General features: G+C 38.2%; 1 protein-coding gene across 1 annotated transcript in view; it reads left to right on the forward strand.

Annotated features, from left to right (window-relative positions):
* Vps13B (vacuolar protein sorting 13B) overlaps positions 1–23,543 on the forward strand; it is a 1,316,993-nt gene that overhangs the window by 985,361 nt on the left and 308,089 nt on the right. Inside the window, exon 39 of the mRNA XM_090406926.1 lies at positions 12,444–12,552. Coding sequence (XP_090263052.1) covers positions 12,444–12,552 — 109 coding nt within the window. The remainder of the gene's footprint in view (positions 1–12,443; positions 12,553–23,543) is intronic.

The following is a 23,543-nucleotide window of genomic DNA, read 5'->3' on the forward strand; positions in this document are numbered from 1 at the left end:
CTGATTGAGTAACATACTTGCTCTCCAACCATAAGGCTGTGCGCTTGAATCCCACCTTGAGCATGGATGTTTGTAAAACCCTGTGCTAGGCGAGTTTACAAGGATTGCCTTGATTGTTTAAAAAAGAAAATTGTAAATCAAAAAAGAAATGTTGCAAGGTCAGTGGCATCTGTTATGAAATTATTACTGTTATTTTTATTATTACATGACACCTCCAAAGAGTCTAAGGACTCATTGTAGGAGGGCACCCTATTCCACTCCACTACACCCATCTCACCGTCTTCCCAACTAGAAAACCATTTGCATGCACTTTTGTAGTAAACAGATTCTTCATCTCAACCCAGAACTAAAACCAAGACAAATGATAATATAATAAAACCAAGACAAATGATAATATTTAATCAGACTGGAAACATTTATTAGAGGTGCTTTCCTAAGCACAAGCACTTTCTATTGGATTTCTTTGATACAGAAAAAAAATCCCACAGCACAGAAGGTTTGATATACTAAAAGATATACACAACTCTCTCAAAATGAACCTTCTTTTTGGCAAAAACCTTCTTTCAAACTTAATATTCCAAGTCTGACTGTTTTCCTATCTTTTCTATAATAAATTTAGTTTAATCCTTTATCCAAGTGTGAGCAAACAAAGTTTGCGCCTGAAAGTATCTTCAGGACTGGGGTAAGTTGGTACAACACCGGGCAACTCGTTGCAAAGGTGGAGCAAGATAACATCACTGCTATCTCAGTATCTCCCATAATGCCAAACACATCTCCTTGCAGATGTGTATAATGTTATGCATTAAGGGAAGGGCCACTACCCAGACTAGTTTCAACCTTTATTGAGGTAGAATGGAAGTTCATGTCTCTCATCATTGGCCTTTGGAGAATAAAGCATGCTGAGGATCAGTAGACAGTAAGAGAGGAGGATAATACAAGATAGAGTAGGATAGTAGGAGGTAAAAAAGGCCTCAACCTGTTTAGCCATTTTAGGCTAATTGGTCTGTAACACAATCTCCATTTATCTGTTCAAAAAAAGGTTAACCATAAAATTTTGTCTAAAGTTCGCATATAAATTTATCCAATTTAATGATGTAATCAGGTGTCTATGGAGGATATCCGTTGACCCTGTTTTGGAACAGTATTTTACAGTTTAAATGTTTGTTCGTAATTTTTGTTACTAAGTATAATATCCTTATTTGTATTCTGGGTAATTAAAATTTACTGCTGTTATTGAAAATCTAAGGACTTATGGTCCAAACTGGATATATAAATTTACTGTAAAATTCAAACTTAAAGTCCGGACTAGATTTTTTTTTTTTTTTTTTTTTTTTTTAAGGACTTAAGGTCCGGTAAGTTGAAATGAATAAGAACGTTTTGAAGAACTTGCAGACCTGGTACCATTGGGACTTAAAATGGGGTAGAATCTGGCCCCGGGAGATGCTGCTCACAGGGAGCGGCACCGCCTCGCTGTAAGCCTTCGCAGCCCGGGTTCTCAGATCTACCCCCCCACCCTTATTTGGAGTAAGAGAATCCGTGCCAGCGAAAGCCTTGTGGCGAGGAAGGACAGAATAGTTATTCCTAGGGAGAGTTAGGTGTGGTTTTGAGATTCCAAAGATATATACAGGGCTTGATGCGTCCCTGTATGAGAAAGCATATTTTCGGTGGTTTGCAGTATTTGTTCACAAATTTAAAGTCTCCTAATAATTGTCTCTCTTGCACAAGAAATTTAGGTAGATAGAAAAAAAAAACCTTTCCTTATTCTTGTGTACATTAAATTTGCGTCCTGTACCTGGGATTTTTTCCGTACCTTCCAGATGTGATACTTTAAGACGTTAATTAAGAAGATAGCGAACTTTTGGGTCTTGTTGACCGGTGGAGGAAATTGTAGACGTACGACCTCTTCTAGTGACAGCATCGGAATTCCCAATGCTGTGCTCGGTCTTTGCCAGATGCGTTGGGCTGGTGGGCAAAAATAAAAAAAATGCTCCACCGTTTCCATGCCTCGGCAGACATCACAGAAGGGGTCGCATGGACTGGGTACATACCTGGATTTAACCAGTTTCACCGGGAGCTGCCCGTAGGCTATTCGCCAGGCGAGATCCCGATGAAAAGGCTGTCCCCAGCTATTTTTAATGTTTCTAAAAAGAATTTCGTTGTTGGTCCTGAGATTTGGTGTATCACGCCTGGAGAGTTGGAAGAAATCCCAGTATACTGCTTTGGGTTTGTGTGTGAGGATTTCTGTTCCTTTGTCTCTGAGTGTTGTGAGCGATTTCACTAGTGTGTGGTACCACTTGGGAACAACCCTTGCGCTGGGTCTGGCATAGTCTGTGATCCCAAAGAGGGGGAGGAAAAATCCTATAAAATATCTAATGAGGCCTGAAGTGTGGTTTGAGTTTAAGGCCTTCCGTACATTTTGAATGTGTTTGCATGGAGCAAGCTTTTGAGATCGGGAAGAGCATACCCCCCCCCCCCTCTTCATGTTTTAGTTGTAGGTATTCTTTTTTTACCTCGTGTTTTTTCTCATTCCAGAAGAAGTCTGAGTTTTTTTGATAATTGATTTTCTTGTAGCAGTGTGATGCCTGTGATGTTGACTGTGTGCATCAGCATTGGGTTAATGATTGTTCTTATTACTGTGGCTCTGCCATAAAAGGAGAAAAAGGTTGGTTTGAACAGCTTTATCCTTTCCATGCTTGTTTCCTGTAATTTTTGAATTGGTAATGCTAGGGTCTCAGAAAACGGAACACCTAGTATTGTTAGGGGCTGCGTATGCAGCGTTAAACCGTAGGGAAGTCCAGTGTTATGGAAATTTCCAAAACTTTTGATTTTAATTTTTTGTGCGTTAACCCGGAGACCACTGACTATGCTGAAGTATTGCAGTATGTCAATATAGATGCAGATCGACTCAGAATCTCTGAGTGTAGCCACTACATCGTCTGCATATGCCACTATTTTGCATTGTCTGGAGACTTAGGACAGTGGAATACCGTTAATTGCAGGGGTGTTCTCAATTCTGTTGATGAGGGGTTCTAATGCTAGAGAAAAGAAGAAGGGGCTTAGCGGGCAGCCTTGCCTAACTCCTCTCTTTATGCGGATCGGTTCTGTTAGAAACCCATTAATAGACAGTTGTGTCGAGGCCTCTGCTTACATATTTTTAATTGTACGCCGAAGTCTCGTCCCACACCTATTTTTTTGAGGGTGTCCTGCAAGTACATGTGGTTGACACTGTCAAACGCTTTTTCCAGGTCAGTGGAGAGAAGTGCCAGGGGGTATTTTTTTTCCTTTGCCAGTCTGATTAGGTCTCTTAACAAGAAGAGATTAAATTCCATAGATCTACCTGGGATTCTGTAGACCTGTGAGCTTGTTATTATATTTTCTATTCTGCCCTTAATGCACATGCAGATAATTTTTGCGAAAAGTTTGTAGTCTAAATTGGTTAAGGAGATCTGACGCCAGTTATTTGACAAAGTCCGATCTCGGTCTTTCTTGGGGATAAAGATTGTATAGCTCTTAACGAATTCCTCGGGGATGTTTCCCAAAGTGAGGAATTCGTTGAAGATGTTTACTAATGCTGGCAGTGCAAAATCCCAGATAGATCTATAGAATTCTATCCCCAGTCCGTCTAGCCCTGGGGTCTTTTTTGTCTTCATTGTTTTGCACGTTGCCTTTATTTCCGCTGCAGTTATCGGCCTGTCATGCAGGGCACTAAGATGATCTGGAAAACGTTTGATGTCCCACTCGCTGAAGTCATCCGTGCCCTGCTGGTCAGAGAAGATGCCGAGATACTGCTGATGAAAACGACGGAGTATTTCATGGGTTGAATTTAGAATCTGGCCCTTCTCTTCGATCTGGTAAATCGTTCTCTCGTCATTTGCCGCCACCAATTGTTGATTGTAGAATGCGGCGGAAGGCGTTTCCAAATGTCTGAGATAGAGTTTCGTTCGAAAGTCGAGGTCCTCAACTCTACTCTGCCGCTCTTGCTGCAGCTCTGTTTCTACTTGTCTGATAAGATCTCCGCAGGGAATTCCGCTCCGTTCGTTTATCCGGTACCAGCCGAATTCCCTGTAGAGATCCCTCAGCCATTTACATTGTTGGTAGGCCCTTTCGCGTCCACAGTTTTGAAACAGTTCCTTAGCCTGCCACTTGAAGCCAGTTTTCCCAGTCCCAGTTGGTGTTTGTCCATCTGTCACAAAGGTTCTGTAGCTGGTCGCTAAAAAGACTGGGAAAGGTAGGAGGGAGCCTCCAAGGACCTCTGGCTGTTTCCATAACCTCTGGGAGTGTAATTTTGAATATGACCATTTTGTGGTCTGTTGACATGTTGTGTACTGCGGTGTGACGTATCCTCTGAACATGTTGTTCCAAGTTTTGAGATACGTACACCCTGTCTAGTCTCATCGATATCTGGCTGCAGCACCACGTTGTCTCTACTTTGGAGGGGTTATTCTGCCTCCAGACATCGGCGAGGTCAAAGTTTACACAACATCGTTTTAAGGAGGCAATGCCGCCAGTTCCGGTATTTGCATTCCCGCCCACTTTGTCTAAACCTGTGTCTTCCACACAATTCCAATCTCCAGCTACTATGAGGTGGTCTGCTACCAGGAGATAGTTTTCAAGGGCAGAGAAGAAACCACTTCTGTGGTGTGGGTTGTTCGGGGTGTAAACTGCAACAAGTCGGATGGTACGGCCACCGTACTTCCAGTCCACCGCTACTAGACATCCTGTGGCGTCTTTCTGGATGTTGAAGGAAACCCCCCCCGCAAAGGGGGGGGGGGATTAGTATCCCCACCCCCTCGCGAGTGCGTGTCCCCAAAGCACCAGTAGCTGGCTGGTGACCGGGTAGCTTCTCGAGAAGTTCTCCACGTCCCAATGCTTATAGAAATGGGTTTCTTGGATCAGGAGGATATTAATTTTGTGCGTTAACATTAGCTTCCAGGCAGCGCTTTGCATAAAAGGGTTGCGTAAACTGTTAGTGTTTACCGTGGCAATTTTAATTTCCATGTTTCATCTGTTCGTGGGTCTATGAACCACATCTGGTTCTTCGTCAGAGCTGTTTGCGTTCGCATCAATAACAAGGTTGCCTTCATATTCCATATCTGTGTCGCTGGCAATGTCCCTTCTGTGGTTATGTGTTTGGGGTTCTGTAGGTTCGTTTGTTACCGGGGGAGGGTTTCCCGGCCTTGTTGTGTCTACATTGAGGGGCTTTGTGCCTGTTGCTCCACGTTGGCCTGTAATTTGGGTGTTATCTGATTCGTCCTCCGATGACAGTAGGCTGCTTTGTTTAGCTTTTTTCTTTTCCTCTGTTTCTATTTCTCTTGTGTGCTTTGTTGGAGCACTGGTTGTGACAACTTCTTCCTCTTTCCTGCGCGTTTCGATGTTTGCAATCTCGATGTTGGCGGTTTTGTCCTTCGTATGGCCAGTTGCCTTGAGTATCTTGCCCATTGGGGTTTTTGTGGAGGTTATGTTTTCCACTGTTGCCCCTTTTTCGGCCTGATGGCGGAGCTCGGGAAAATCGCTCCTTGGTAATGCCTCGGGTTTTCCTGTGGGTGTAGCCCAGTCAGGGCTACACCCACAGGAAACTGAAAGTATATTCAGGAAAGTATCTTAATGCATAACGTTAGACATATCCACAAGGAGATGTGTTTTGCATTATGGTAGATACTGAGATAGGAGTGATGTTAGCTTGCTCCACCTTTGCAACGAGTTGCCTGGTGTTGTACCACCTTACCCCCGGTCCTGAAGATACTTTCAGGCGCAAACTTTGTTTGCTCACACTTGGATAAAGGATTAAACTAAATTTATTATAGTGTAACAAAGTGAAAAATAAACTTTCAAAGTCTTTCTCTAAATCCAGAGTAATTTAATAAAAGGTGGCACACCGTTTGGCAACTCCTATAGGTAGAGATGACCTTGCTAATGCTTCTACCTGGTATCTCCACTTGGGCCTGGCTCCCAATGAAGAGACCTCAATAAAGGTTGAAAATAGGGTAGTAGCCCTTCCCTTAATGCATAACATTATGGGAAGGGCCACTTTTTATTTTGCATTATGGGAGATACTGAGATAGGAGTGATGTTAGCTTGCTCTACCTTTGCAACGAGTTGCCTGGTGTTGTATCAATTTACCCCAGTCCTGAAGATACTTTCAGGTGCATACTTTGTTTGCTTGCACTTGGATAAAGGATTAAACTAAATTTGTTATTGTCTAACCAAGTGAAAAATAAACTTTCAAAACTATCGTTTCTGTCTATCTCTTTAACCATGCTACCGCCCAGGACGTATATATATGTCCACATTTCCATGGAGGTGAAGTGCATATTAAAATTGTAACACCATTGATATTGCATTGAAATTTATGATGGATGCGTATTTGATCTTTAATGGCCTAAGGTGGTTAAGAGAAGGGAATTACATGAAGCTCTGCTTAAGTGTCATGCTGTTTGCTGTCAGAGTTAACTCAATAACAGAATAGCATTTTTCTTACTATAAACAGCTTATCTATGTGGAGGGCTTTACCATATTTTGTCATTTTTGCAATATGTAAGTCGTAGTAAGACTTGCAGTAAACTATTTGCATGCACTTTTGTGGCAAATAGATTCTTCATCTCAACCCAGAACTAAAACCAAGAAAAATTATGATATAATTACAACAGAGTTAAAATTCTTGCGATAAAAAGTTTGGTGTTTCTGCTCCACATATTCCAGCTCCTATGTGATGCAGAGAGTATCGAACATTTTTTTTGCACCATTGTCTCTTGGTGTGCAGATTGATGTTCTTTTTCTACCTATCATCATCACAAACCATGGACTCACTGCCCGTTGGTGTCTGATGGCCCCTTCACTATCTTCGTCCACCTTTCTTTGTCCAGTGCACAGTGTTGCAGTTTCTGTTTCTTTATGTCGCCTATCCATTCTCTGTATGATCTACCTCTTCTGTTCACACCATCTATAATCCCAAACATGAATGTCTTTATCTTCTGGTCCTCACTCATTCTGCAGATGTGTCCAAATAATTGCAGCTTCCATTTTATAATCTTCTGCATAGATTCTCCTTTTCATTTGTGACTTTCTGTACCCATCATATTCTTAGAATCTTCCCGTAACAAGTTCTTTCAAATGCCAAAATTTTTTTTCTTGATTCGTTATTTATTATCCACATTTCAGATCCAGTATACCACTAAAGATGCATGTTTTCCAGTACTCTTAGTTTTGTTTGCAGGCTGATCACTTTACTTTTCTTCCAGATGTTATCCATGGCCTTCTTGCAAGCCTGATCTTTATTTCTTTTTTACAGTCCAAATCATATGTCATTTTACTTCCCAAATATGTGAATTGTTCTACATTTTCTATATCAATTCCATCCACTTGTATCTTTTGTTTCATGTTCTTCTCACCAAATACCAATGTCTTCATTTTTTCCAAGTTCATAACAAGTCCAAATCTTTTCCCTTCCTCATTTAAGAGTTTCAATGTTTTTGTAGTTCTCTTTTGCCTTCTTCAATAATAACAATGTCATCTGCAAATCTCAGATTGTTAATTCTCATCCCATGCACTGATATTCCTTTTGCATCTTCCTTCATTTTGTCCATTGCTCTTTCTAAATGTGCAATGAAAATGCTTGGTGATATTGGTTCTCCCTGTCTAGTACCTCTGCTTGTTTAAAACCATTTCCCCCAAATCATCACCTATTCTAACTGCTGCAACTGCATTCTTATAATCATCTTTTAATATAGCTATTAGTTTACTGTCAATTCCATAGGATTCTAGCACTGCTAATGTCATTTTCTGGTCAATACTGTCAAATGTCTTCTGAAAAATCAACAAACCAGGTATATATGTTTTTTTTTTCTCCTAGCTGCTTTCTCTGCTATTAACCACATCATCAAAATCTGTTGAATTGTAGTTCTATCTTTCCTAAATTCTGCTTGCTTGTCTGCAAGGTATGCTTCCAGTTGTGTTCTCAATCTTTCTGTCAATATCATCATCACCTTACCAAGATGACTTGTCAAGGCAATTGTTCTATAATTTTTACATTCTTGCATATTTCCTTTCTTGTATAATGTCACTAATATCGATTTCACCCACCCCCTCTGGAATTTTCCCTTCTTTCCATACCATATTACATCTCTACCTTATCAAGACTCAAATATAGTTCTGTTCTCAAGTCTATGTTTCTTCTACAAACAGCATACTTCAGTGGTCAGATTTGAACATCACCTGTTCCTGTCTTTATATTAAAGTGAATGAACCATTACTCTTGCTTCAGTTGCAACAGCTGTCATTCTACTATGCATTTAAAATAAAATCCCTGCCATACCATCCCATGTGGGACAAGTATTCTTTATCCATGTTGACAGAATCTGTTAATTCCTATCACACTGCTATACTTCCATTTGGCCTGTATATTAAAGAATTCCTATTGGCTTTGACATACAGTGGGCAACACTACACACACATACATACTAGATAATAACATTCATTCCACCTTGGCAAACCTAAATTCCATAACCATTTCACATTTTACAGCTTTGTGATACATACCATCAGCTCCTCTTTCGTTTCTCTCCCCACCTCTCTGTGAGTTGTGAGTAGTTGTACTGCATTCGAGGGAGGAGTTTTGGGCATTGGTTAGTGCAACCTTGCCAGAAGTTATAGACATTAGTGAGACTTGGCTAACAACAGATGACTACTAAGTTACAACAAGGATAAAATGTGATGGATTTAGTATTTTCAGGAAGGACAGAGTACACAGAATGGGAGGGGGTACTGCTGATGATTTGCAGCCAAGAAGAGGGAGTCAGTTGGGCGGATGTCAGTTCTTTGGAGTCAATATGGTGTGAGATTGAGGCCAATAGTGCAAAATATAAAATTTGTTGCTACTATAGCCAGGGATGATGTGGATGACATGCATCAGCAGATTAGTACAATGAGTGCGAGCTGAGTAATTATTATGAGAGACTTCAACTTTGGGAACAAAGAGTGGAAGGAGAGAAGATTACACAGCAGGAAGGAAGGAAATGGAATTTATACACTTACTGAGAGATAATTACTTAAAGCAGAATGTGATGGAGGGGACTGGGAGTCTGATAGTGTCCAATCTTGTTGTAGGATCAGAAGATCTGTTCATAATTAAGTGGCTGGTGAAAATAGCATGTGATTTTGTTACTTGGGAAGTAGTAAAACATGGGGAAATTCCAGGTCAGGAGGGTAAAGCAAGTAGGAGTTAGATTGGGAAAAGTGATCATGTGATATTGACTTGTGAAGTAGCAAAACATAGTTCCAGTTAAGAAGGGGTATATACAGTGGTGAGCTATAAAAATTTTAACAAAGGGCTCGCATCGTCGAGTAAAAAAAAAAATGGCCTAACTTAACCCTTATAAATACTTATATTGTGACTTTGTAGAGCTTCTGACAGATATGATAATTCCTGTAGGATATCGATCATTAATGCTAGATCTTTTAAAAATTCCAAATTGAGAAGTCGGTTTAAAAAGCACTTATATTTATCATTCGATGCAAAATAAAGCTGGATAATTTCTGCACAAAGCAAGAGTCGTTCGTACCGCAAGCTGTCCATCGTGATCCAAACACACAGCCGATCTTTAAAATTTCGATACCAAGTCAAAGAGTTTAAGGAGTGGTATGATAGACTTTGTGTTTCTAAGGGGGGGGGGGGATCTCCCCTCGATGAGTCTTGACAGACTTTATGTTCTTAGGAAGGACCTCCCACGATGAATCTTTTGACTCCATGGAGGCCTGAATAATAATAATAATAATAATAATAATTTTATGGTGATACTTGAATTTCATTAACCACTGTTAGACCACTACTCTGCTTATTGGGTATCTTCAGTGTTTTGAAGAACATTTCATGTTTAGTCACTGGAGTAAGGCTACTGAATTATTTAACTCTTAGAGCCTGCATGCAGTGCTAATGTACTGTATGGGCCTACAGTACTAATACATATGTAGGTTTACAATAATTTTTGAGTGGGAGTTACATAAAAAAATAAAAATTAAAAAATTATAAAGCTTGCTAAGCTTATATTTTGATCAAATGAGTATACATTGCAATGTCATTTTTGTATTTAAATCATTCATAGGTTTGAAATTGCTTGATTTTTTTTTATATAATTCTTTTTTGTTGACCAAAGAGCATGAAATAATAAGAATGACATTTCTTCGTTTTTTTCATTGCATTAGTATATTGTCAAAATGGTTCATGATTCAATTGTGATAATGAATAGCATCACTGTACAAGTATGCTATTACGAAACACACCTTTCTTTATGATTGTCAGCAATTATTTCTTGCCATATGTCATGCAACTATTGGTGCAATATGTTTGAAAAAACGCAAAACTTACTGGTTGAACTTATGTTAATGTAGGGCTATTAATAGGATAATGTTATACTTTGTAAGTGTAATCATTAATTTCTCTAAGTATAAGGATGAACTTTGTGACATATTAAGGAAATTCTTAAATCAGTTTATATTGAAAAGCCCATCCTTTAGCAAGGAACAATATGGTTTTGTCATCATCATTCATATCAAGGATTTAGGCCTAGCATGGCCTGTTCCGGCCTTAGAAGTCATCGTTTAAGAGGACATCCTTGTTTTCTTTTATGGCTTGTACTTCGGTAATCTTTCTGTTTTCATTCTTTGAACGTGTTCCATCCATTTATGTTTATATTTTTTAATTTTTTCTATTACTGGTTCTTGGATTAATTCTTTCATAATTTCTTCGTTTCTTTTGTGGTCAAATAGGGTATACTTTGCAGTTTTTCTCATAAACTTAATTTCTGCTGTTATTAATCTTTGTTTGTCTTTTTGTTTTATTGTCCAGATTTCGCTTCCATACATTAAGACAGGTAGGGGTAATGTATTGTATACTTTTAGTCTGGTTTTTTTTTTAACTATGTTTGGTTTAAATATAGAGTTAATTACACCTGTTATTTAAAAATATTTTGCAATTTTTACATTTATTGCTTTTTCATATGTGATCATACATCCTAGGTAGTTAAATGAATTCACCTGTTCTAAGATCTTGTTATCTATTACTATTTTAGTTCTTGCTGGATCTTGTCCTTTAAAGACCATAGTTTTTGATTTTTCTGTTGATATTATCATACCATAATCTTTGGCTATCTCATTTAGATCTAAAATAGCTTTCTGTAAGTTATCTTCAGAATTTGTAATTATTATTTGGTCATTGGCAAAAAGGTGAGTGTTTAAGTTCACTGTAGGAGAAAGTTTAATTCCTTGATGTAAATTTTTATTCCATTTTATTATTATTTCATGTAAGTAGATATTAAAAAGAGTTATTACTGAGAGGGGACATCCCTGTCGGACCCCTTGGCTTATCTCTCTCATATATGATAGCTCGTGATTTAATCTTATTTGTATTTGATTATTTTCATATATACTTATGATAGCTTTTAGGATATTATTTGGTATGTGTCTTTCTTTTAATATGTTAAATAATATGTTTCTTTTAACTTTGTGAAATGCTTTTTCAAAGTCAATAAATGCAATATGTGTTTCTAAATTGTATTCTCTTCTTTTCTCTGTTATTAATTTTAGGCAAAAGGCCTGGTCTATACATGATTGTCCTTTTCTAAATCCATTCTGTACTTCGAAAATAAAGTTTTCAGATTATTTCATTAGTTTGCTATTTAAGATTCTGCTATATATTTTGTAACAGGAATTTAGTATAGCGATACCTCTATAGTTTTTAGGGTCATCTCTATTACCTTTTTTAAAGATAGGAATCACAATTGCTTTTTTTTTTTTCTATTCTATTGGGGAGATACCAGTTGAATAAATTTTATTTAAAAATAATAAGTCTTTCTTTGAACTCGTTCCTGCATATTTATGTGGTTCTGAACCTACCTTATCTTCTCAGTGATTTTTGTTTCTTGCAGGCTGATTTCTAATTCTTTTTTATTATTTCCTTTTCATTTTCGTTAATTGTTTGCCAGTTTTTTAAAATATTTGTCTGTCCACAATTCTGTGTAGTAATTTAGAAATTCTTCTAATTTCAATTTGGGTGTTTAATTTTATGTTTTCTTTGGTATCTGCATTTAAGTGTTTCAAAATCTTATATACATTGGGTCTTATTTTATATAAATCATTTTGTAGGGCTAGTAATAGGATAATGTTATACTTTGTAAGTGTAATCTTTAATTTCTCTAAGAATAAGGATGAACTTTGTGACATATTAAGGAAATTCTTAACAAATAAGTTTATATTGAAAAGCCCATCCTTCAGCAAGAAACAATATGGTTTTGTGTGAACAAGAATTTTTGTACGAGCGCATGCTCACCCGTATGTGTTATCAGTTATTATGTTGATACCATCACTTACTCTGATGATTCCATAAAGACTCAGACAAATTTAGTGATTTATATTTCATAGAGGTTGTTTTTTTTTTCTTCACTGCAAATAAGAAAACATGAAAATGCTGAACTTAAAGATATTTGGACATGGCAGCATGCAAGACCAGTATGTGCTTCTCAAGGTCTGACATCTACAGAAATACCTGATATAGAGCTAAAGGTGAGTAAAATTATTCTTTATCCTGTTATTATTATTATTATTATTATTATTATTATTTACCTTATTTCATTGGGAGTTAGAGTGTTAAATATCAGATGCAATTATTACCTTTCATAATGTGGTAATAATTATGAGAGAGTAACATTAATCTAAAATATTTTTGTATCCATGTTATCCATAAAATTTAGCTTTATTCTGCATTAGCATCATTTGGTAGGATAAGGGGTAAATAATCCAAAAATTCTGCTGTATAGGCCAAACATAACTTTTTTCAAGACTTCAGGTCTTCGTTAAACAAGATGGTAGTTTTATACCAGGCAATGAAATCTTCTTCTGCCTAAAGAGATTGACTTTTTTTGTTATTGAAAATTAGTTAAGGATATTAAATTTAGAAATTACAATAACGTTTTATGACTTATGATGTATGTAAGTTGCATACATCATAAGTCATACACAATAACGTTTTATGACTTATGATGTATGCAACTTACAACCACTCATACAAGGATGGTCTGAAAAGTTCTAGGCCTCGACCATAGATAGCAACACTATCAGCAAGATTTCTTTTCTAAGTTTGTACATCTGTCATAAGCATCCATGTGAAATTGCAAGTCATTCTATCAAGTAGTTTGTTTTATACAGCTGTCTGAAGCAAAAGTGTTGTCTGTATCCCTTGAAATGGATAAAATTGATACACCTGAAGGATGTCCAAAAAGTGTAACAACACCAGAAATCATTACAATGCACGATACAGTATTGGATGACCGGCAAGTCAAAGTGCATGAAATTGCTGATAGGCATTTCTAAAGAAAGTGTAGGATAGGAAGAATTGCAAATGAAAAAGCTTTGTGCAAGATTGGTGCTATGCTTGCTCACAGCATATCAAAAACGCACTCGCATGAAAATCTCTGAACTGTACTTGGAGCGTTTTAACAAGAATAAAACTGATTTATTTTGTGCATCGATTTATTACTGTGAATGAGACTTGGATTCACTGTTATAGAATCCAAACAGCAGTCAAAACAGTGGACAGAAGACAATTGTTCAGTTCCAAAGAAGACAAAGTCGGTTTCATCAGCAGGAAAGATCGTGGCATTGGTGTTTTGGAATGCTAAAGGCATTTTTTTATTAAGTGTCTTCAAAAGGGTGAAACAATAACTGGGGAATATTATTCCGATCGTTTAACCAGACTAGACAAAAAATTTGTCAGAAAAGACCCGGTTTGCAGAAGAAAAAATCATCTTTCATCAGATCAGTGCACCTGCTCACAAAGGTGTTTTGGCAATGGGAAAATTAAGGGATCTGCACTATGAATTGTTGAAATATCCACAGTATTCCCCAGATTTGTCCCCCTCCTAACTTCTCTCTCTTCCCAAAACTAAAACTTTTCCTCGATGGTCAGCTTTTTTCTTTGAATGAAGAGGTGATTGCAGCTGTAGAGGGGTATTTTGCAGATCTTATTGAGAACCACTACAGGGATGGGATAATGGCACTGGAGCATCACTGGAATAAATGTATTAGTCTTAAGGGAGATTAGGTTGAAAAACAAAAATAATTTTGAAATTATAAATTTGTTTTTTCATTGTTAGACCGAGAACTTTTCAGACCATCCTCATACTTAAGATGGCCAACCCATTAACACATTCATCAAATACCACCTTACTCCTGAAACTTATAGACAAGGATGTTGTTTTCTGATTTATTATTATTATTATTATTATTATTATTATTCAGGCCTCCATGGAGTCAAAAGACTCATCGTGCGAGGTCTTTCCTAAGAACATAACGTCTGTCAAGAATCATCGAGGGGAGATCCTCCCTAAGAAACACAAAGTCTATCATACCACTCTTTAAACTCATTGACCGTTCTCGCCCCCACCACTCCATCAGGCAATGCATTCCACGGTTCAACCACCCTACACACAAAGAAACCACTCCTCACCCTCTTGCTCACAGTTTCCTTTCGTAACTTCCAGGGATGGCCTCTTGTCATCACTCCTTCCCGCTGTTCAACCGAGCGAAAGAACTCTCCAGTGTCAACCCTGTAACCACCTCTCAACAGTTTAAAAGTCTCAATCATATCACCTCTCCTTCTTCTATCCACCAAACTCTGCAGTCCACATTCCCTCAGCCGATCCTCATAACTGTGCTTGTACAGTCCTGAAACCATCTTTGTCATCCGTCTTTGTATCCTTTCCACAGTTAATTTATCCCCTTCAAATCCTGGGGACCAAATCTGAGAACAATAGTCCAAGTGTGGTCTGATCAGAGACTTATACAATGGAATGATAACCCTCTTATCTCTGCAGGTCAGTATCCGTCTCATAATTGCAGAAATCCTCTGTATTACCTTCACCACCTTTGCAATATGTCCCCTAAACTTCAGGTTTCTATCAATCGTCAACCCCAGATCTCTTGTCTCCCCAACTTCCTCCAGTATAACTCCTCCCATAGAGTATGCAGCATCCCATCCATGTTTCACAAACCTCAAGACCTTACATTTTGCTGCATTAAACTGACATCCCCCATTCATTTGCCCATCTATCTAGCTTATTTAAATCCTCTTGCAGGGCTACCACATCTGCACTATTACTAATAATCCTTCCCAGCTTCATATCATCCGCAAACAACTGAATATCCCCTTGCAATCCACTGGCAATGTCATTGATATAAAGGTTAAACAATATAGGTCCTAGTACTGAGCCCTGCGGGACCCCACTTGTAACCCTCTGCCTCCTTGAAACTGCTCCACCATACACAACTCTCTGATACCTATCAAACAGCCAATCCCGAATCCAGTTCAAAAATCTGACATCCAGACCCATGTGCTGCAACTTAAATATCAGCTTATCATGTGGCACCCTGTCAAATGCCTTTGCTAAGTCTAAGAAAATTGCAGTATATGCCTTTCCCTCATCTAATGTTCTTGTAACTTTATTATAAAAGGCTAGCATATTGCTAAAACAAGAGCACCCTTTCACAAATCCATGTTGACTCTCACAGATAACATTACCCTCATCTGCCCAGTGCTGTATACGGTCCCTCACTACTTTCTCCAAGATCTTAACAACTACTGATGACACACAGACTGACCTATAATTAGACACTTCCAGTCTGTTACCACCCTTATGCAATGGCACTATCTTACCTTCCTTCCATTCCCTGGGCACCTTTGCCAAAGCCAGACTTTCATTGAAAAGCCAGGTTAAAGGCACTGTCAGTTCCCTAGCACATTCTCTCAAAACTTGTGGTGAAATACCATCCAGTCCCACAGCTTTACTGACATCCAGTGTACTCAGTATCTGAAACACACTCTTCTCCTGTACCTCTAAACCTCGAACCAGCCCTATCCCTCTAGCATTAAAACTGACTCCTCTAGGATGAAATACTCCATTAAAGTGTTCATTGAACAATTCCACTATGTCCTCTGCCTCAGTCACTCTATTCCCATTTTTATCCCACAATATCATTCTTCCACAGTCATTTCTCCTCCTACTGGCCACATAGCTAAAAAATTCCCTGGGATTTTCTTTGGATCTTAGGGCCAATCTCCTCTCATATTCCAGTTTCGCTTTCCTTACCACACTAGTCACTCTTCTGTCCTGTGTCTTATATTCTTCATGCATCTTCTCTTCACCTGTCTCCTTATATCTCTTCCATAGCCTCTTTTTCGCATGCAATTCCTATTTAATATTGTTTGTCATCCACTTTACTACAAATTCTGTACTATTCTTCACTCATGGTATACAACTTACCATTGCTGCTAACAAATATTCTTTCACAATTTCCCACGCACTAATGATATCCCGGCCTTCCAATTCCTCCCTCCGTGAAACTTCCTGAAGTTGACGTCTAAGACTGTTATAATCACCTGCATTATAATTCCACATAAGTTGCCATCTCTTTGATACTCCTGCATGTCTATTCATTTTTCAAGTCAAAACCATATGGTCACTCTCTCCAACTGATGGGAGAGATATCAACTCAGTTATTATCAACTCTTCTGATGCTATAATCAAATCCAAAACTCTTGAACCTCTTGTTCCCTCTATTACATGTTGCCTAAGATATTTGTCCCTCAAAAATTCTAGAAATTCCATTCCCCTATTGCTACATGCATCTTCCTCTCTCCAATTTATACTACTGTAGTTTAAATCTCCCATTACAATCATTCTTCTTGCCCTTGCCAAACTTATCTGTCTAAACATCTCCTGGTCCCCATCCTCCCTGCTCCTGGGTCTGTAGCAACACCCCACTAAATATCCTGTCTTACCTACCTCTCCCTCACACCATATGCTCTCAAAATCATTTGTGTCACTTCCTTCCAAAGCCTCCACTCTTAGAGGACATAGCTCATTACTTATTATAAGCAGTACCCCACCACCACACTTTCCCCTCCTATCCTGACGAAAAATGCTATACCCAGCGACTTCTGTTCCTGTTGTTATATCCCTTTCTGTCAGCCACGTCTCAGTGATCACAATAATTTTTCGCCGTGCTGATGCTATCTGCACCACCAATTCCTCTCCCTTATTCTGGATACTCCTGGCATTAGTATAAAGCATATAAATGCCATTGTTTCTATACCCAGCATTATCCCTTCTAGACTCCACTGGGCTCAGTGTTACCTGACATCGTCTACCTTCTCCCAAGTATCCATTCCCACAAGAGACCACCCCTGCTATCATCCTCCCTGGGACACACTGACTCGTTCAGAACAGCAATCTCTCCAGATGCCTACGTACTTCCTCATTCAAATTTCAAAGAATTTATTTAAGAAATAGTTTTTCTTCAGTTATTGCTCATACTGAGGGTGAGTTAATCTTCACATTTTTGGAAGGAATATGTAAAATATCTTGCATTGTAAAATAATGTATATTCAATATGGAGTGAGGTGACTGCAAAGTGTATAAATGCCATTTGGAAGAAGCTGGTGAAAATTCATTCATGGATTTGACTGCCCCCCCCCCCAAAAAAAAAATTTACTACAAGACAATGGTCAGGAAATTGTGTTGTTTGCTAAAAAGTTTGAGCTGAAGGTTGAAAATTAAGAAATAGAGCTTTTAGTGGAATCTCTAGGAGAAAATCATTCATGTGAAGATCTTATAAAGCTAGCAGTACAAAAAGTTGCAGAAGAACAAGAAGAAAGAAAAAAAGCAGAAGGAGGAAAAATTTACAGTAAAAAAATTAACAGAGACACCTCTGTCAATAAGGCAGTTCAGTTGTTTGAGGAAATTGATCCCTGTAAGGAGAGATTAGTAATATAATTATAATGATTCAAGGCACAGTTGAGAAATGTATGCAGAAAAGAAAAGTGCAGACTAAGTTGGAAGTAATGAACATATTTTAAAAAAGCCCACTCTTTCTGTCACCTCACCCTGAAAATGGGGATAAATCTTCCACAAGTTATGCATATGTCATTATAACAATTAGTATTGTGTGTGTGCAGAGAGGTATGTGATAATGATAAGTAACTTTATTGTATTTTATCTAATAATATTAAGTTAATTTATTGTGGTTTTTGTTTTAAACAGATGTATCATTGACTGAATTATTTAGTTTGTAAATAAACCTTGTATATTTTTTTTGTTTGTTTATTTGTTTAAATACGATATACGTTATGGTCCCAATGCATGGTAGAATAATGGTGGCAAAGACCACGTTGTTGAGCGATTTGAATTTGTGCGATTTTGTGCAGTGCATTGTGTGAAATGTATTCATCACGAAAATTAAAGGATATGTGGAAGAAAACTGAATCTGAAGAAGAGTGTGTATTAAAATTTCAAGTGTGATTGCCTATTAGGTGACCAGAATGCAGCAAGTGTTAGTAGAGGTGGATAATCTCGATTTAGGATGGAAAATATCGGAATTAATGTTGAATGTGTGGCCGTGGAAATAGAGGAGAACAAAGTGGAGATAAATATAGAAATAGTGCTTGAATGTTATCCTTCACAGGACAAAGTGCAAAATTGAAAAATTGCAGAAGTGGCAAGAGATTAGCAGAGCCGAGAACAGAAAGAAGCAGGCAGTCTGAAGTAGTAATAAAGAGACTGAGCAAACAAAAAAAGAATAACAAGTTAAGGAGAAAATTATGTACACAGACTCAATGATCAGGGGAGTACATAATGAAAGTGTGACAAAATCGTATTTCCCTAGTGCAAACATTCATGATATTAGTCATAGCATCTGAATGTAAAAAAAGGGAAAGTGAAGGAACTGATTGTCTTGGTTGGCACAAATGATTTGAGAGGCGAGAAATATTCTATAAGGGAAGATGTAAGGTAGTTGTTAGAAAAGGCAAAACTGAAGAGTGAGAAGGTGAAGATTGTAATTCTCCTGGATTGCTATGATAGAGGCAAAATAAGGAGCTAATGAATCAACACATAGGTTGTGCAGAAGTGTGATGTAGGATTTGTGGATCTGTGATCTGTGTTTGATGGAAAGAAGGACTTGTATAATGCTGATGGACTGTATCTAAATAGTTTTGGTGTTACATTACATGTGTAAAGAGAACTTTGTTCACTGAGCATGCTGAAGCACAAATTCAGGAAAACTTAAGCAATTAGAGTGGAAACAGGTGAGTTTGTGTGAAGGCACCCATGAGGCAAGCGAGTGTGAGAATGGCCAATTGCAGAATATAGCCTCTCAAGAAAAAATAATGAATAGGGTCATCAATTTAGGAAGTAAAGGTGGGTGGGGACTTAAATGGATGCTTCAATTTCTATATACTAATCCCAAAAATATCAAGAACAAAAGGGAGGAGTTTGACATCGGTTAGTTGGTTCTCATCAAAAGTTATAGGCATTAGTTAGACTTAGCTAACAGTAGATGATGTTGTTACAGGGATAGAATGTGAAGGGTTTAGTATTTTCTGGGAAGATAGAGATGATAGAATAGGGGAGAAGTAATGCTCATAATAGCAGATGAATTGCAGGAAAAAAGAATAGGCAAGAGGGCGGCTGTTCATATGAAGCAGTCTGGTCAATAAGACAAAATAGACAGTTGGGTGCTGCAATATAGGCTAAGGCTAGGTATTTCCACAGATGATCTGAAAGACATGCATTGCCAAATTAGTACAGTTCGAGTGATTATTATGGGGTGACTTCAACTATGGAGATATAGACTGGAATGAAGAAAGATCACATGGCAGGAAGGAAATAGAATTTGTACACCTACTAAGAGGTAATTACTTAAGGCAGCATGTGATGGTGGAGACTAGGGGTGGGAGAGTATTGGGCTTGGTCATAGGATCAGATAGCTATCCATACCCAAGGTGACCGCATTGCCTCCAATTGGTGAAAGTGGCCATGCGGTTTTGACTTGGGAGATTGTAAAACATTTTTTATTTTTTTATGTTGAGCCCATATACCAAAGGTTGGCTGGTCAACCTATAGTACGTTAGTACCGTATATGGGTGGTGGGTTGGGAAAGGAGAAACTTGTTTACATTTGAACATGAGGAATATTCTGTCAAGAAGGGATATTATGAAAAAACAGGTGACTAGTAATGTGCACAAAGTTAAGTACTGGTGCCACTGCTGTTTAATTTGTACATAAATGATATGGGAAATAACCTGGAAAAAAAAAAATTCAGTTGTTTACTGATGATGCCAAATTAGGTAGATTAATAGTTAATACCTGTACTCCAGGAAATAGATGAAGCTAGACGGTGGTGGTGGTAGACAGAGAGTTTTAGAGGACATATTGCTAATGTAGCCCATGAAATACTTGAAAAAACTTGTGGCTATTGAAGAACACATTAACAAGTAGAGATAAGGAAGTTGCTATTCCTCTTTTATAAGGTTTTGATATGTTCACACCTGGATTATTGTGCTCAGGTCTCCTCCCCTGAGTTTTTTGGGGATGAGGAAGCAATGGAGAAGATTTAGAGGTGGGTGACCAAGATGGTAGGTAGTCTATGGAATGTTACCAATGAGGATAGATGAGGGTGTGGGGATTGCACAATTTGGTTGACAGGAGAAAAAGAGGTGATATGAAAGAAATATTTAAATTCCTTAAAGAGTTTTATAGGATTAATACAAGGGAAATGTTTCAGTACTTGGCTTGATGGGCCAGAACAAGGGATCATCCCTGGAAGTTGAATAAAGGTGTGGTTAGTAGTAGTGTGAGGACTAGATTCTTTGCTTGGAGAGTTGTGAATGAGTGGAATGGGTTGCCAGAGTAGTTTTGAGTGCTTTGTCTGTTAATGAGTTCAAAGAGATTGTGTGGATAGGTTGGTCTCTTGGGATGACTCTTTGGACTCCATGGAGGTGCTCATACAGTAATAATAATATGTTGCAATTCCTGAATGTGAGCAATTTTTTGCTGATGACCTACCCTCCCCCTCTCCTTTAATGAATCATCTAATTAATAAAGCAGCATCTAGAGGAATTATTTTTGCTTCATGTTTCTAGCCGATTATTTTACTAAGTACACAGAATAATTGTCAACTACTTTATTCATTTTTGATGATGAAAGTTTATTTTTCACTTGGTTAGAGAATAATAAATTTAGTTTAATCCTTTATCCAAGTGTGAGCAAACAAAGTTTGCACCTGAAAGTATCTTCAGGACTGGGGTAAGGTGGTACAACACCAGGCCACTACCCAGACTAGTTTCGATCTTTATTGAGGTCTCTTCAGTGGGAGCCAGGCCCAAGTTGAGATACCAGGCAGAAGCATTCTGATTCAGAAACAAAGTTTGTACCTGAAAGTATCTTCAGGACTGCTAATGCTTCTGCCTGGTATCTCAACTTGGGCCTGGCTCCCACTGAAGAGACCTCAATAAAGATCGAAACTAGTCTGGGTAGTGGCCCTTCCCTTAATGCATAACATTAGACATATCCGCAAGGAGATGTGTTTTGCATTATAGGAGATACTGAGACAGGATTGTTGGTAGCTTGCTCCACCTTTGCAACGAGTTGCCCTGGTGTTGTACCACCTTACCCCAGTCCTGAAGATACTTTCAGGTGCAAACTTTGTTTGCTCACACTTGGATAAAGGATTAAACTAAATTTATTATTCTCTAACCAAGTGAAAAATAAACTTTCATCATCAAAAATGAATAAAGTAGTTGACAATTATTCTGTGTACTTAGTAAAATAATCGGCTAGAAACATGAAGCAAAAATAATTCCTCTAGATGCTGCTTTATTAATTAGATGATTCATTAAAGGAGAGGGGGAGGGTAGGTCATCAGCAAAAAATTGCTCACATTCAGGAATTGCAACATATTATTATTACTGTATGAGCACCTCCATGGAGTCCAAAGAGTCATCCCAAGAGACCAACCTATCCACACAATCTCTTTGAACTCATTAACAGACAAAGCACTCAAAACTACTCTGGCAACCCATTCCACTCATTCACAACTCTCCAAGCAAAGAATCTAGTCCTCACACTACTACTAACCACACCTTTATTCAACTTCCAGGGCTGATCCCTTGTTCTGGCCCATCAAGCCAAGTATTGAAACATTTCCCTTGTATTAATCCTATAAAACTCTTTAAGGAATTTAAATATTTCTTTCATATCACCTCTTTTTCTCCTGTCAACCAAATTGTGCAATCCCCACACCCTCATCTATCCTCATTGGTAACATTCCATAGACTACCTACCATCTTGGTCACCCACCTCTAAATCTTCTCCATTGCTTCCTCATCCCCAAAAAACTCAGGGGAGGAGACCTGAGCACAATAATCCAGGTGTGAACATATCAAAACCTTATAAAAGAGGAATAGCAACTTCCTTATCTCTACTTGTTAATGTGTTCTTCAATAGCCACAAGTTTTTTCAAGTATTTCATGGGCTACATTAGCAATATGTCCTCTAAAACTCTCTGTCTACCACCACCACCGTCTAGCTTCATCTATTTCCTGGAGTACAGGTATTAACTATTAATCTACCTAATTTGGCATCATCAGTAAACAACTGAATTTTTTTTTTTCCAGGTTATTTCCCATATCATTTATGTACAAATTAAACAGCAGTGGCACCAGTACTTAACTTTGTGCACATTACTAGTCACCTGTTTTTTCATAATATCCCTTCTTGACAGAATATTCCTCATGTTCAAATGTAAACAAGTTTCTCCTTTCCCAACCCACCACCCATATACGGTACTAACGTACTATAGGTTGACCAGCCAACCTTTGGTATATGGGCTCAACATAAAAAAATAAAAAATGTTTTACAATCTCCCAAGTCAAAACCGCATGGCCACTTTCACCAATTGGAGGCAATGCGGTCACCTTGGGTATGGATAGCTATCTGATCCTATGACCAAGCCCAATACTCTCCCACCCCTAGTCTCCACCATCACATGCTGCCTTAAGTAATTACCTCTTAGTAGGTGTACAAATTCTATTTCCTTCCTGCCATGTGATCTTTCTTCATTCCAGTCTATATCTCCATAGTTGAAGTCACCCCATAATAATCACTCGAACTGTACTAATTTGGCAATGCATGTCTTTCAGATCATCTGTGGAAATACCTAGCCTTAGCCTATATTGCAGCACCCAACTGTCTATTTTGTCTTATTGACCAGACTGCTTCATATGAACAGCCGCCCTCTTGCCTATTCTTTTTTCCTGCAATTCATCTGCTATTATGAGCATTACTTCTCCCCTATTCTATCATCTCTATCTTCCCAGAAAATACTAAACCCTTCACATTCTATCCCTGTAACAACATCATCTACTGTTAGCTAAGTCTAACTAATGCCTATAACTTTTGATGAGAACCAACTAACCGATGTCAAACTCCTCCCTTTTGTTCTTGATATTTTTGGGATTAGTATATAGAAATTGAAGCATCCATTTAAGTCCCCACCCACCTTTACTTCCTAAATTGATGACCCTATTCATTATTTTTTCTTGAGAGGCTATATTCTGCAATTGGCCATTCTCACACTCGCTTGCCTCATGGGTGCCTTCACACAAACTCACCTGTTTCCACTCTAATTGCTTAAGTTTTCCTGAATTTGTGCTTCAGCAT

Source organism: Typopeltis vanoorti, chromosome 17, assembly GCF_054136105.1.
Source record: "Typopeltis vanoorti isolate ZY-2024b chromosome 17, IOZ_Tvanoo_1.0, whole genome shotgun sequence".
NCBI classification, from domain to species: domain Eukaryota; kingdom Metazoa; phylum Arthropoda; class Arachnida; order Uropygi; family Thelyphonidae; genus Typopeltis; species Typopeltis vanoorti.